This window comes from Pelodiscus sinensis, chromosome 18, assembly GCF_052426305.1.
Source record: "Pelodiscus sinensis isolate ZL-2025 chromosome 18, ASM5242630v1, whole genome shotgun sequence".
Taxonomy (NCBI): domain Eukaryota; kingdom Metazoa; phylum Chordata; order Testudines; family Trionychidae; genus Pelodiscus; species Pelodiscus sinensis.
Window position 1 is genome coordinate 33,005,536 of NC_143069.1, and position 12,818 is coordinate 33,018,353.

At 70.1% G+C, this 12,818-nt stretch overlaps 1 protein-coding gene across 6 annotated transcripts in view; it reads left to right on the forward strand.

Moving 5' to 3' along the window:
* SHANK1 (SH3 and multiple ankyrin repeat domains 1) overlaps nucleotides 1-11,914 on the forward strand; it is a 45,907-nt gene extending 33,993 nt beyond the window's left edge. For 5 of the 6 annotated variants that reach the window (XM_075914878.2, XM_075914879.2, XM_089770165.1 and 2 more), the window contains 8 exons: nucleotides 109-244; nucleotides 469-552; nucleotides 1,213-1,236; nucleotides 3,485-3,541; nucleotides 3,836-3,957; nucleotides 4,517-4,619; nucleotides 5,557-7,891; nucleotides 8,745-11,914. In XM_075914878.2, coding sequence (XP_075770993.2) covers nucleotides 109-244; nucleotides 469-552; nucleotides 1,213-1,236; nucleotides 3,485-3,541; nucleotides 3,836-3,957; nucleotides 4,517-4,619; nucleotides 5,557-7,891; nucleotides 8,745-9,312 — 3,429 coding nt within the window. In that variant the 3' untranslated portion in view covers nucleotides 9,313-11,914. Of the gene's footprint in view, nucleotides 1-108; nucleotides 245-468; nucleotides 553-1,212; nucleotides 1,237-3,484; nucleotides 3,542-3,835; nucleotides 3,958-4,516; nucleotides 4,620-5,556; nucleotides 8,009-8,744 lie in introns of all 6 variants that reach the window. The other variant, XR_012898868.2, reaches the window with a different exon arrangement.
* Nucleotides 11,915-12,818: the final 904 nt, after the last annotated feature.

The window sequence follows — 12,818 nt, forward strand, 5'->3', positions numbered from 1 at the left end:
GCGGGCCAGGGGAGGGCGGCGGCAGGCGGGCGGGCCAGGGGAGGGCGGCGGCGGCGGCAGGCGGGCGGGCGCGAGGGCTCCGTCTCCCGGCCTGTGCCTCGCCCCCAGGTGAACGGGCAGAACGTGGTGAAGGTCGGGCACCGGCAGGTTGTGAACATGATCCGCCAGGGAGGCAACAACCTGATGGTGAAGGTCGTCATGGTAACCAGGAACCCCGAGATGGAAGAGGCCATGAGGAAGAAAGGTACCGGCCCCTCCCCCTCCTGTGCCCGGGGCAGGACTCCTGGGTTCCCTCTGGGCGGGGAGCAGGGCCTAGTGGTTAGAGCTGCGGGGGGTTTATGGGGACCTGGTCTCCTGGGTTCTATTGGAGCTCTGGGGAGGGGAGCGGGGCCTCGGGCTTGGGGTGGGAGGGGGGGTTCTGGGGATCTTGGTGTCTGTCCTCACCTGGGATACCTTTTGCCCCCCCAGCGGCCCCCCAGCAGACGAAACGACTGCCCCCCCCAGCCATCTCGCTGCGCTCCAAATCCATGACCTCCGAGCTGGAGGAGATGGGTAAGGGGGTGCGGGCGGGCGGGGATTGGAAAGGGGTGCATGGGGGGGGGCTCTGGGCTGGATCAGGGTGCATCTGTGGGGGGGCTCTGGGCTGGATCAGGGTGCGACTGTGGGGGGGGCTCTGGGCTGGATCAGGGTGCGTGGGGGGGGCTCTGGGCTGGAGCAGGGTGCATCTGTGGGGGGGCTCTGGGCTGGATCAGGGTGCGTGGGGGGCTCTGGCCTGCAGCAGGGTGTGTGGGGGGGGTGATGGTTGCTGGGGGAGTCTGTGCTGGGATGGCGGAGGGTTCCCAGAGGGGCTGGGCAGGGGCTGTGGGGGGAGGGGAGTGGGCCTGTGGGGGGGGGAGGCAGAGGGGCTTGTGGGCAGGACTCACTCTGTGTCTCTCCCTTCCCCGCCCCCCCGGGACCGGCTCTCCCTTGGCCCCGGGCAGTGGAGAAAGGTACGTGCCAGGGCCCCCGCGACACCCCATCTCTGCCTGGGGCCCTCGGCCGGCCCCCGCGCAGATTGGGGGAGGGGGAAGCCTCGGCTTGGCGTGGGGGAGTGGGAGGAGAGCGCTGGGCCCGGGGGTGGGGCTGGCGGGGGGGGGGGTCTGTCTCAGGGCCCTGCCCCCTGCGGACGCCCGGCCCGTGTCTAACGCTCTCCCGTCTCGCTGTCTCCCCCAGTCTCGCCCTGGAAGAAGAGAAGTGGTGAGTGCGTGGGGGCTGGGCCCCGCGCCCGGGGGCCTTGCTGCCCCCCAGGCTTCCTCCACCGCTTCCCCATGCCAGCCCCCCGGCTCCCAGGGCCCCCAAACCCAGCCGGTGCCAGCCCCCCGGCTCCCAGCGCCCCCAAACCCAGCCGGTGCCAGCCCCCCGGCTCCCAGCACCCCCAAACCCAGCCGGTGCCAGCCCCCTGGCTCCCAGCGCCCCCAAACCCAGCCGGTGCCAGTCCCCCGGCTCCTAACTCCCCCAAACCCAGCCGGTGCCAGCCCCCCGGCTCCCAGCGCCCCCAAACCCAGCCGGTGCCAGCCCCCCGGCTCCCAGCGCCCCCAAACCCAGCCGGTGCCAGCCCCCCGGCTCCCAGCACCCCCAAACCCATCCGGTGCCAGCCCCCCGGCTCCCAGCACCCCCAAACCCATCCGGTGCCAGCCCCCCGGCTCCCAGCGCCCCCAAACCCAGCCTGAGCCAGCCCCCAGCTCCCAGCGCCCCCAAACCCAGCCTGTGCCAGCCCCCCGGCTCCCAGCGCCCCCAAACCCAGCCTGTGCCAGCCCCCCAGCTCCCAGCACCCCCAAACCCAGCCGGTGCCAGCCCCCCGGCTCCCAGCGCCCCCAAACCCAGCCGGTGCCAGCCCCCTGGCTCCCAGCGCCCCCAAACCCAGCCTATGCCAGCCCCCTGGCTCCCAGCGCCCCCAAACCCAGCCGGTGCCAGCCCCCTGGCTCCCAGCACCCCCAAACCCAGCCTATGCCAGCCCCCTGGCTCCCAGCGCCCCCAAACCCAGCCGGTGCCAGCCCCCTGGCTCCCAGCGCCCCCAAACCCAGCCGGTGCCAGCCCCCCGGCTCCTAGCTCCCCCAAACCCAGCCGATGCCAGCCCCCCGGTTCCCAGTACCCCCAAACCCAGCCTGTGCCAGCCCCCGGCTCCTAACTCCCCCAAACCCAGCCGGTGCCAGCCCCCCGGCTCCCAGTGCCCCCAAACCCAGCCTGTGTCAGCCCCCCGGCTCCCAGCGCCCCCAAACCCAGCCTGTGCCAGCCCCCCGGCTCCCAGTGCCCCCAAACCCAGCCTGTGCCAGCCCCCCGGCTCCCAGTGCCCCCAAACCCAGCCTGTGCCAGCCCCCCGGCTCCCAGCGCCCCCAAACCCAGCCGGTGCCAGTCCCCCGGCTCCTAACTCCCCCAAACCCAGCCGGTGCCAGCCCCCCGGCTCCCAGTGCCCCCAAACCCAGCCTGTGCCAGCCCCCCGGCTCCCAGTGCCCCCAAACCCAGCCTGTGCCAGCCCCCCGGCTCCCAGCGCCCCCAAACCCAGCCTGTGCCAGTCCCCCGGCTCCTAACTCCCCCAAACCCAGCCGGTGCCAGTCCCCCGGCTCCTAACTCCCCCAAACCCAGCCAGTGCCAGTCCCCCGGCTCCTAACTCCCCCAAACCCAGCCGGTGCCAGTCCCCCGGCTCCTAACTCCCCCAAACCCAGCTGGTGCCAGCCCCCCGGCTCCCAGTGCCCCCAAACCCAGCCGGTACCAGCCCCCGGCTCCTAACTCCGCCAAACCCAGCCGGTGCCAGCCCCCCGGCTCCCAGCACCCCCAAACCCAGCCTGTGCCAGCCCCCCGGCTCCTAACTCCCCCAAACCCAGCCGGTGCCAGCCCCCCGGCTCCTAACTCCCCCAAACCCAGCCGGTGCCAGCCCCCCGGCTCCTAACTCCCCCAAACCCAGCCTGTGCCAGTCCCCCGGCTCCCAGCGCCCCCAAACCCAGCCGGTGCCAGCCCCAGGCTCCCAGCGCCCCCAAACCCAGCCTGTGCCAGCCCCTGGCTCCCAGCGCCCCCAAACTCAGCCGGTGCCAGCCCCAGGCTCCCAGCGCCCCCAAACCCAGCCGGTGCCAGCCCCCTGGCTCCCAGTGCCCCCAAACCCAGCCGGTGCCAGCCCCAGGCTCCCAGCGCCCCCAAACCCAGCCTGTGCCAGCCCCTGGCTCCCAGCGCCCCCAAACTCAGCCTGTGCCAGCCCCCGGCTCCTAGCACCCCTAACGCCTGTACCAGCCCCCAGCGCCCCACCGCTCCTGCCTGTGCCAGCCACCCCCATCCACTTCCCAACCCTCCTCCTGCTTCACCCTCCCAGCCCCCCATTTCCACGCCTAGCCGCCCGCTCACTGTGCCCCTTCCCTCCAGCTCATGCTGCCCTCCCCCCAGTTCTCGCTCTCCCCCCGCCCGCTGCTCTGCCGCCCTCACCCGCTACAGCCGCCCTCCTCTTTCTGCCCCGCAGATTACGAGCCAGCGCTGGCCACGGAGAAGAAGAGGACAGTCTATCAGATGGCACTGAGTAAGGGAGGGAGAGGGGGCTGCTGGGTCAGAGCAGGGTTCTCTGCCTGGCTCCAGGAGGGGAGTGGGGCCTAGTGGTTGGGGGGGGGGGGGCTGGGTGCCAGGACTCCTGGGTTCTGTAGCACCCCAGCGGCATGGGGAGTGGGACGGCCAATCCACAGGGTTCTGGTCCCCAGCCCAGGGTGCCTGGAGTGAGGGTGTGGAAGGATGAGTAGGGGGGAGACCCTCCCCCGGATGTGGGGCAGGGCGGGGCCAGCCCCCTCACCCTCTGTCTGTGCCCTCCCTCCCCCCGCAGACAAGCTGGACGAGATCCTGGCGGCCGCTCAGCAGACGATCAGCGTCGGGGAGGGGCCCAGCCCCGGTGCGCTCCCGTCCCTGGGCAAGCCCCGGGGCCACAAGGGTTACTTCACCTCTGAGGTAGGACGGGCTCGGCTCCCCGGGCACGAGAAGGGGGTGGGGTCTAGTGGTTACAGCTGCGGTGGCAACCAGGACACCTGGGTTCCGTCCCTGGCTCTGGGAGGGGAGTGGGGTGTAGTGGTTAGAGTAGTGAGGCTGGGCACCAGGACGTACGAGCAGCCAGACTGGTTCACACCACGGGTCCATCTAGTCCACGGACTTGTATTCCGACTGGCCGGTGCCAGGTGCCCCAGAGGGAGGGAACAGAGCAGGGAGCCATCCAGTGATCCCTCCCGTTGTCCATTCCCAGCCTGGCTAATAGCTCGATGGCCATTGAATCCTCTAATTGTCTTGTCCCACAACATCCTGTGGCGAGGAGTTCCACAGGTTAACTGTGTGCATTGTATGAAGAAATACCGCCTTCTGTTTGAACTCTGCTGCCTGTCCTGGGGGGGAGGTGGGTCTGGTGGCTGGTGCAGGGGGTGGGGACAGTCAGGACTCCTGCGTTCTCTCCCCAGGATGTCCCCATCTCCCTGCCTGTGACCCCACCCTAAGCCTTTTCACCCCCCTGTCTCTGCAGTCCAACTTCGAGCCGCATCGGATGGGGCAGGCCAGCTATGAGCGCCCGTCGTATCTGCCCCCCGGTGCCTCCCAGGGCCTCATGCTGCGCCAGAAATCCATCGGTGAGGTGGGCCGGACTGGGAGGGGAGCCGGGCGGGGGTGGGAGAGATGTTCACGGCAGGACTCCTGGGTTCTGTCTCTTACTTTGGGGGGCAGAGGGGTTTGGAGCAAGGGGGCTGGGAGCCAGGACTCCTGGGTGCTCTCCCCGGCTCTGGGAAGGGAGTGGGGTCTAGTGGTTAGAGCGGGGGGGGGGGAGCTGGGGTGGGTGCTCTCCCTGGCTCTGCGAGGGGAGTGGGGTCTAGTGGTTAGAGCGTGGGGGGGGGGAGGGAGCTGGGGTGGGTGCTCTCCCCAGCTCTGGGACGGGAGTGGGGTCTAGTGGTTAGAGCGGGGGGGGGGAGCTGGGGTGGGTGCTCTCCCCGGCTCTGGGACGGGAGTGGGGTCTAGTGGTTAGAGCGGGGGGGGGAGCTGGGGTGGGTGCTCTCCCCGGCTCTGGGACGGGAGTGGGGTCTAGTGGTTAGAGCGGGGGGGGGGGCTGGGGTGGGTGCTCTCCCCGGCTCTGGGACGGGAGTGGGGTCTAGTGGTTAGAGCGGGGGGGGGCTGGGGTGGGTGCTCTCCCCGGCTCTGGGACGGGAGTGGGGTCTAGTGGTTAGGGGGGGGGGGCTGAGGTGGGTGCTCTCCCCGGCTCTGGGACGGGAGTGGGGTCTAGTGGTTTGAGCGGGGGGGACTGGGGTGGGTGCTCTCCCCGGCTCTGGGACGGGAGTGGGGTCTAGTGGTTAGAGCGGGGGGGGGCTGGGGTGGGTGCTCTCCCCGGCTCTGGGACGGGAGTGGGGTCTAGTGGTTAGGGAGTGGGGGGGAGGGGGCGGGACTGGAAGCCAGGACTCCTGGGTTCTCCCCCCAGCTGCGGGAGGGTCATGGGAGCTAGTGGTTAGAGCGGGGGTGGGGGCACTGGGTGCCAGGGCTCTCTGGGTCACTGGCCGACTTGTGTCCGTCTGTCCCCAGGCTCAGTGGAGGACGAGAAGCCCTACCTGGCTCCCCCGGCCATGAAGTTCACCCGCAGCCTGTCGGTGCCCGGCTCGGAGGAGATCCCCCCTCCCCCCACCACCTCCCCTCCCGAGCCCCCCTACAGCACCCCGCCCTCGGCCACGGGCCGGCTCACGCCCGCCGTGCGCTCCACCTTCAACCCGGCCGCCGAGGCCAAGCTGTACCCGGCCTCGCTGCACCAGGAGCCGCCCGCCCTGGAGGGCCCGGCCCGGCGGGAGAAGCTGGCCATGTACCGCCAGGAGCTGAGCCGCGGGGCGGAGGCCGGGGCCCCCCGGGGCTGGCGCGGGCACCACCCGCCCCCGGAGCTGCGCTACTACAACCTGCCGGGCCGGGCCGCCAGCACCGCCATGTACGTGCCGGCCAAGCCGCTGCGCCGCAAGGGCCCGCTGGTGAAGCAGACCAAGGTGGAGGACGAGCAGCGGCAGCAGCCGAGCGCCGGCGCCCACGCCCCGCCCGCCCCGCCGCCCTCGCCCGCCCCGGAGAAGAGCTCCATCGCCATCCCCACCATCGTCATCAAGGCCCCCTCCACCAGCAGCAGCGGGCGCAGCAGCCAGGGCAGCAGCATGGAGGCCGAGGGGCAGCCGGAGCCGGCCCCGGTGCCCGCCCTGCCCCTCCACAACAGCATGGACTTCACCAGCCAGTTCGGCGCCGCCCTGGTGGGCGCGGCCCGGCGGGACCGCGAGTGGCACAGCGAGGCCCGCCGCCGCTCCGCCCTCTTCCTCTCCACCGAGGTGCCTGAGGACGAGGCGCCCGAGCCGGCGCCGGCGCCCCGGCTCCGGCACTCCAAGAGCATCGACGAGGGCATGTTCTCGGCAGAGCCCTACCTGCAGCTCAGCTACAGCCAGCCCCTGCCGCCGGGCACCTACTACCAGCCACGCACCTCCAAGGCCTACGGGGCCGCCGGCACCACCAGCGCCTTCACCACCGTCTGCTCCAGCTTCCTGCCCCAGCTCCAGCCGCGGCCCGGCAGCGGGAGCGTGCCGCCCCTCATCCACCCGCTGACGGGGAAGATCCTGGACCCCAGCTCGCCCCTGGGGCTGGCGCTCGTGGCCCGGGAGCGGGCGCTGCAGGAGTCGCAGTCCCAGCAGCTGCAGCAAGGCCGGGCAGAGGCGGAGGAGCGGCGGTCGCGCCCGTCCTCGCCCCGGTTTGGGGAGGTGGCGCCGGAGCCCGCCGGAGGGGGCAGCTCCATCCTGCGCCTGTGGGGGGTACCGGCGGGCGAGCCGCGCCCAGAGCAGGCGGAGAGCCCCCGGCGCCGGGCCCTGGCGGAGCCCAAGGGGGCCCCCTGGGGCGGGGAGAAGCGGGCCGAGGAGCCGGGGGCGGCCGAGAAGCTGGAGCTCCACGTGCGCTTCGTGGAGAACTGCCGGCCCCGGGAGGAGAGCAAGCCGGGGGCTGGGGACCCGCCGGCTCGGGCGGTGGAGGAGAACGGGCTGCCCCTGCTGGTCCTCCCCCCGCCCGCCCCCTCCATCGACGTGGACGACGAGTTCCTCTTCACGGAGCCGCTGCCCCCGCCCCTCGAGTTTTCCAACAGCTTCGAGAAGCCCGACTCGCCCAAGGCCGGCCGGGAGCCCCCCGCCCCGCCCGCCCCGGAGCCGGCGCCCGCCCCCGCCCCCGCCCTGGACTCCACCGCCTCCAGCCTGACCTCCTACGACAGCGAGGTGGCCACGCTGACACAGGGCGGCGGGCCCGAGCCCCGGGAGGCCCCCCACGTCAACTTCTCCTCGGTGGTGTCCTCCATCCAGATCCCGGCGCCCGAGCCCCCCGAGGCGGTGACCGACTCGGGCATCGAGGAGATCGACAGCCGGAGCAGCAGCGACCACCACCTGGAGACCATCAGCTCCGTCTCCACCCTGTCCAGCATGTCGGGGCTGTCCAGCGAGGGCGCGGAGCTGGTGGACAGCTACATCACCTACATGGACGGCCAGGCCTTTGGGGGCCCCGCCGAGAAAGGCCCCCTGTCCAGCAAGCTGCGCTCCCGGCCGTTCCCCGCCCGCCGCGACCCCGCCACCCCCACCAGCTCCACCATCTCCGTGGCGGCCTGCGCCGAGAGCGTCTTCGCCCTCACGCCCGCCCCCACCCAGGAGCCGCCCGCCCCCCAGCGCCGCTCGCCCACCCTGGCCTGGGAGGAGGGCGGGCCCGGCGCTGCCAAGGCCTCGCCCGTCTCGGCCATGAAGGCCAGCATGATCAGCGAGCTCAGCTCCAAGCTGCAGCAGATGAGCGGGATGTCGTGGGCCCGGCCCTCCGACGGCGCGGGCTCCTTCGGCGCCGACCGGCCCGGCTCCCTGCAGCGGCAAAGGTAGCGTCGGGAGGAGGACGGACGGACGGACGGAGGAAGGCGCCGTGGCCGCCGGCCCCCCCCTCCCCGTGCATGCCTCTCGCCCTGCTGCCTTGCCACCGCTCGTGTTTGCTTGGGGTTGGTTTGGGTTTCACGCCCGGCTCGTAGGGTCGTGGCGCGGGGGGGGGGGGGAGAGGGAGTGTGGGTGGGCAGGGGGGCACCCCCCCATCCGCACCCCTGGATGCCTTCCTCTCCCCACAGCCGAGCGCCCGGTGGCTAGATGGAGTCCGCTCCAGGGCAGGGCCCCTCCCCCTCGGGAGTCCAGCCCTGTCGTGGGGCCCCCCACATTGTGCGTGCACAGAGCCCGCCCCCCCAAAAACTTGTCTGCAGTGGGGGGTTCACCCGTGGGAGATGGGAGCCCCCCAGCCACAGGACAGGGTGTGGGGGGCATGGGAGTAACTTTGGGGACAAGCTGGGGTGGCAAGAGATGAATGAGGAGCCCTGACCCCCCCCGCTCTAACCACTGCACCCGGCTCCCCTCCCAGGCCTGGGTGGAAACCCAGGAGTCCTGCCCCGAGCCCCAGCCCCTCCCAGCAGGGCGGGGCAGATCCCCGGGCGGCCCTCGAGGCGGCGAGTCCCCACTCTGCAGATGAGTCCCCGGGCCAATCTGTCATCGTGTGCCGCGAGTGTGCTGCTGCCCGTGACTGCTCGTGCGTGCTTGTGCAAATCTGGGGGGGATCCGGCACTCCCTCCCCTGGAGGTGGGGGGGGTCCAGCTTTGGCCTCTTCTGGGTGCAAGTACGGAGGGAGGCGGCCGGGGGGGTGGTCAGCTTGCTGTGGGGGGGGGCGCCCCGTGACCGTCTCTCCCTCCCCAGGCTCTCTGAGGACGCCACGGCCCCCCTGGGTCCCTCCAAGCCGCCGGGCAGCCTGTTCCACAACTGGCCCAAAGTGGGGCCGGGCGCCAAGCCCCCGAAGAGCGTGGAGTTCGACATCCGGCCGGCCCTGCGCCGGGCCCCCAGCCCCGCCACCCTGCCCTCCGAGCACAAGATCAGCCCGGTGCCGCGCCCCTCCTCCCTGCCCATCCTGCCCTCCGTCCCCCTCTACGGCGGCCTCTACGACCTGCGCGGCTCGCCCACCGCGGGCCCCTGCCCCTTCCCCGACTTCCCCTCCGGCAGCCGCTCCCTCTCGCCCACCCACTTCCTGCCCCCGGCCACGGACAAGCCCTTCGGGGCCAAGCCGCTGGCCTTCTGGACCAAATTCGACGTGGCCGACTGGCTGGAGTACCTGAAGCTGGGCGAGCACCGGGAGCGCTTCCTGGACAACGAGATCGACGGCTCCCACCTGCCCTCGCTCACCAAGGAGGACTACATCGACCTGGGCGTCACCCGTGTGGGGCACCGTATGAACATTGACCGCGCCCTCAAGCTCTTCCTGGAGAGGTGATGAGCGAGCCCCTGCCCCCCGGACACCGAGGCCTGACTGTACCTGCCGCGGGAGCAAGGAGGACCCGCGGCGCAGGGCCGTGGCAGTGTCCCCCCCAGAACGCAAGGGCCCCCCGCAATGATCCCCCCATGTGAAGAGGGGGCCCTTAATCCCAGGAGGGGGCAGAGGGTGCTGGTGGGTGAGGGAGGCACCCATGTGTAACTGACCCGTTGCTCGTCTTTGTGCACCGGCTCGCACCATTGCTCATACGTGCACGCTCACCACCGGCACGATCGCTGGTGTGCGCGCCACGTACCATCGAGGGGATGTGTACACTCGGCTATGCACTAGCTTGTACATTTGCCCGCTGAGACGCCGCATACTCTGTCGCTTGTGCATGCACGCTTGCCTCGTCACACCATCGCTTCCACGTGCACATTTCCCTCTGCACGGGCTTGAGCTCTCACCTAGGCACCCGCCATCGTCACTAGTGTGTGCACTCTGTACCATGCATTGCCTGTGTAGTCTCCTTCACGCTACCTTGTATGTTTGCACCCCCGAGGAGCAGCATACATTGTTGCTCGTGTGTGCACCTGCTGCACGTCCCACCATTGCTCACGTGGACGCTTCATTCCAGCCAGGCGTGCACCAGCGCTCGTGTGCCCATTCCGCCTTTCAGCCGCTGGCTTCACGGTCCGTGTGCTCCAACCCTGCTCGTGCCATCGGTCACTGGCATGCTGCACTGCGCACCGGCTTGCACCATTGCCCTCACGCACACATGCAGCTGGGTGCCTCTTCGCACTATTGCCAGCACGTGCACACTGGGAGCACGGGCTTGCACGAGGACAGTCGGGCAAGGGCTCACGCCATTGTCTGTGCACGCTCATTCTCCCCTCACCCACCAGCTTGCACGGGAGCCCCTACTGCACAGATCCAGTCGCCCTTTCTCACCCCCCGTGTGCGGGGCTGTGCGTGCCTTGGTGGGCTGGGCGGGGCAAGCCACCCCCCTCGAGTGCCAGGAGGGAGGGGTGCCTTGCCATGGGCAAGTGTTTAGGGTGCAGCAGGATGGGGGGGTAGGCACAAGGCAGGGGGGCTTCCGAAGAATGGTCCCAACTGGGGTGGGGGGGCTGCCAGCTGGGGGACCCCCACCTGTTTCTAACCCCTCCCACTCACTGGTCTCTGAAGTTCTGCTCCCCCTGAATTTGGGGGGGCCCTGGGCAGGGCCTCTGGGCTCTGCCCCCGGCCGATGCTGCCAAAGAAGTGGGGTGTTGCGGTGGGCCCAGGACACCAGACCCCCAGCTGGCTGGGCACCGAAGGATACTGTGGTACCCCGGGGCTGGGCAAACCCCTGTTGGGACTGTGGGGGGGGGTCGGGGAGGGGGGTGCCCCTGGTTTTTGGCTGTGATGCCCGGCGTGACGCTCCGTCCAGGGGGGCCCTGCCCTCCACTTCTCACCACGTCAGGGATAACAAGACTGGGTCCGGGACCGGGGCGCTCTTCCCTCTTGGGACCCCCTCACCCTCCCACTGTGGACCCCTGGCTCCCCCTCCCTCTCCCCATGGCCACCTGGCCGTCTCTTAAGGGCTTTCGTCTCGTCTCATCTCGTCGGACTCCCCGCGCCGGCCCCCCTCAACCCCGCGAGGGAGCGAAACGACACACTAGAATGTCTTCCAGACCCCCCCAAACCCTCTCCAGCCTGGGCTCCCACCCAACTCCTGGGAGGGGAGCGGGCACCAGTGGTTAGAGCAGGGGAGGGGTGGGGGGGGTGCCAGGACTCCTGGGTTCTCTCCCCGGCTCTGGGAGGGGGGCTGCCCGTGTATGAGGGGCTGAGGACTGTGGTGACTCCAACCTCCCTGTTTGGGGGGTGCTGCTCAGGGAGGCAGCTCCCCTTAAGGGTCCGGCTTTAGGGGGGAGTGGGACCCCCTGCTGTTATTACCCCAGTGTCCAGCCCTCTAGCATAATTACTGCCCCCCTACTAGCTGTGCTGCCCCCGAGAACCCTCCCCCCCATGAGAACCCAGGAGCCCTGGCCCCCAGCCCCTCTTCTGCTCTAACCACTGGCCCCCACTCCCCTCCCAGTGGTGGGGAGAGAACCCAGGAGTCCTGCCTCCCTGCTCTAACCACTACCCCCCACTCCCCTCCCAGTGGTGGGGAGAGAACCCAGGAGTCCTGCCTCCCTGCTCTAACCACTGGCCCCCACTCCCCTCCCAGTGGTGGGGAGAGAACCCAGGAGTCCTGCCTCCTTGCTCTAACCACTGGCCCCCACTCCCCTCCCAGTGGTGGGGAGAGAACCCAGGAGTCCTGGCCCCCACCCCTCCCCCAGCAGAGACTCTCGAGACTGAATGTAATAAAATGTGCCAATTTCCTGATGGGAGGGGCTGCCTGAACTCACAAAACTCCTGCTGTCACGTGTCTGTCCTCTCCCGGCCCCCCGCCGATGCGTCCGCCGCCCCCTTCTTTTCCTCCAACTGATCCCCCGTCTCCCCCTAAATGATCCCCCGCCCCCCCGCAATGTGCCCCCACCAGCCGGTGGCCCCCACCTCAGCCCCCGCCCCCGCCCCGTGTATAGAGGAACCGATGTAATTTACTGATTTTATTTGCAAATATAAACTCTACGGGATACGGCCCCCGCGAGCGTGAGTTTGTGAGCGCGCGTGCCAGGCGGCTTTGCACACGCGTGTGGAGTTGGGGGAGGAGGTGTTTGTGCACTGGGGAGTGTCGGGGGGGCCGGGTGTGTCCCCCAGGAATGCAGGGCCGGGTGTGTCCCCCAGGATGGTGCTGTGACTGCGTCTCTTGCCCCCCCCCCCCCCGTGGGGCTGGGGGCTGTGCGCCTCTCCCCTCCCGGGGTGCACGCCAGCCATGGGGGGGGGGATATGTCCTACGCTTATCGCTATCTTTCCCAGCCCCCCCCCCCCCCATGCCCTCCATTCCTGCCTGGTCCCAGGCCCCGCAAACTCTCCTCCTCAGGAGAGGGTAACAACCTACTACTGCTGCCCGTGACAGCCCAGCGGGGGCGGGTGTTGCTTGGTCGGGGGCTAGTAGGGCATCGCTTCCCCCATTATCTCATAGGGAGGGGATCCACCCAGAGCCCCCACTTTCCACCAGTGTCACCCGTGGGGGTGTTTGGGTGGGAAATTAATCCATCCAATCAGGAGCGGGGGTTGGCCTCCATGTGACTCGCCCGACCTATCCCCAGCCAGACGGGGAGTGGTGTCTCCCACGGGGTCGTGGAGTGGGACCGCAACACGCAGCCCCGCCCCTTCACTTCTCCATAGCCCCTCCCCCAGAGGCGGGGGGGGGGGTTGGGGCAACCCAGCCCCACTCACTGAGAACCCCCCAGTTCCCAGGGCAAGGACCCCCAGGATCTTAGCTTCCCCAAGCCAGCCCCAGAGGGGCAGGGAGCTCTGAGGTCGGGGTACGCCTGGGCAGAGCTGGGGGGGCGGCCGTGGACAGAGGGGTGACCAGGTCCCTCGTGGGGCCCGGTGATGGGGAGGGGCCTTTGGGGGGCCAGGCTCCCTGTGATAGGCTG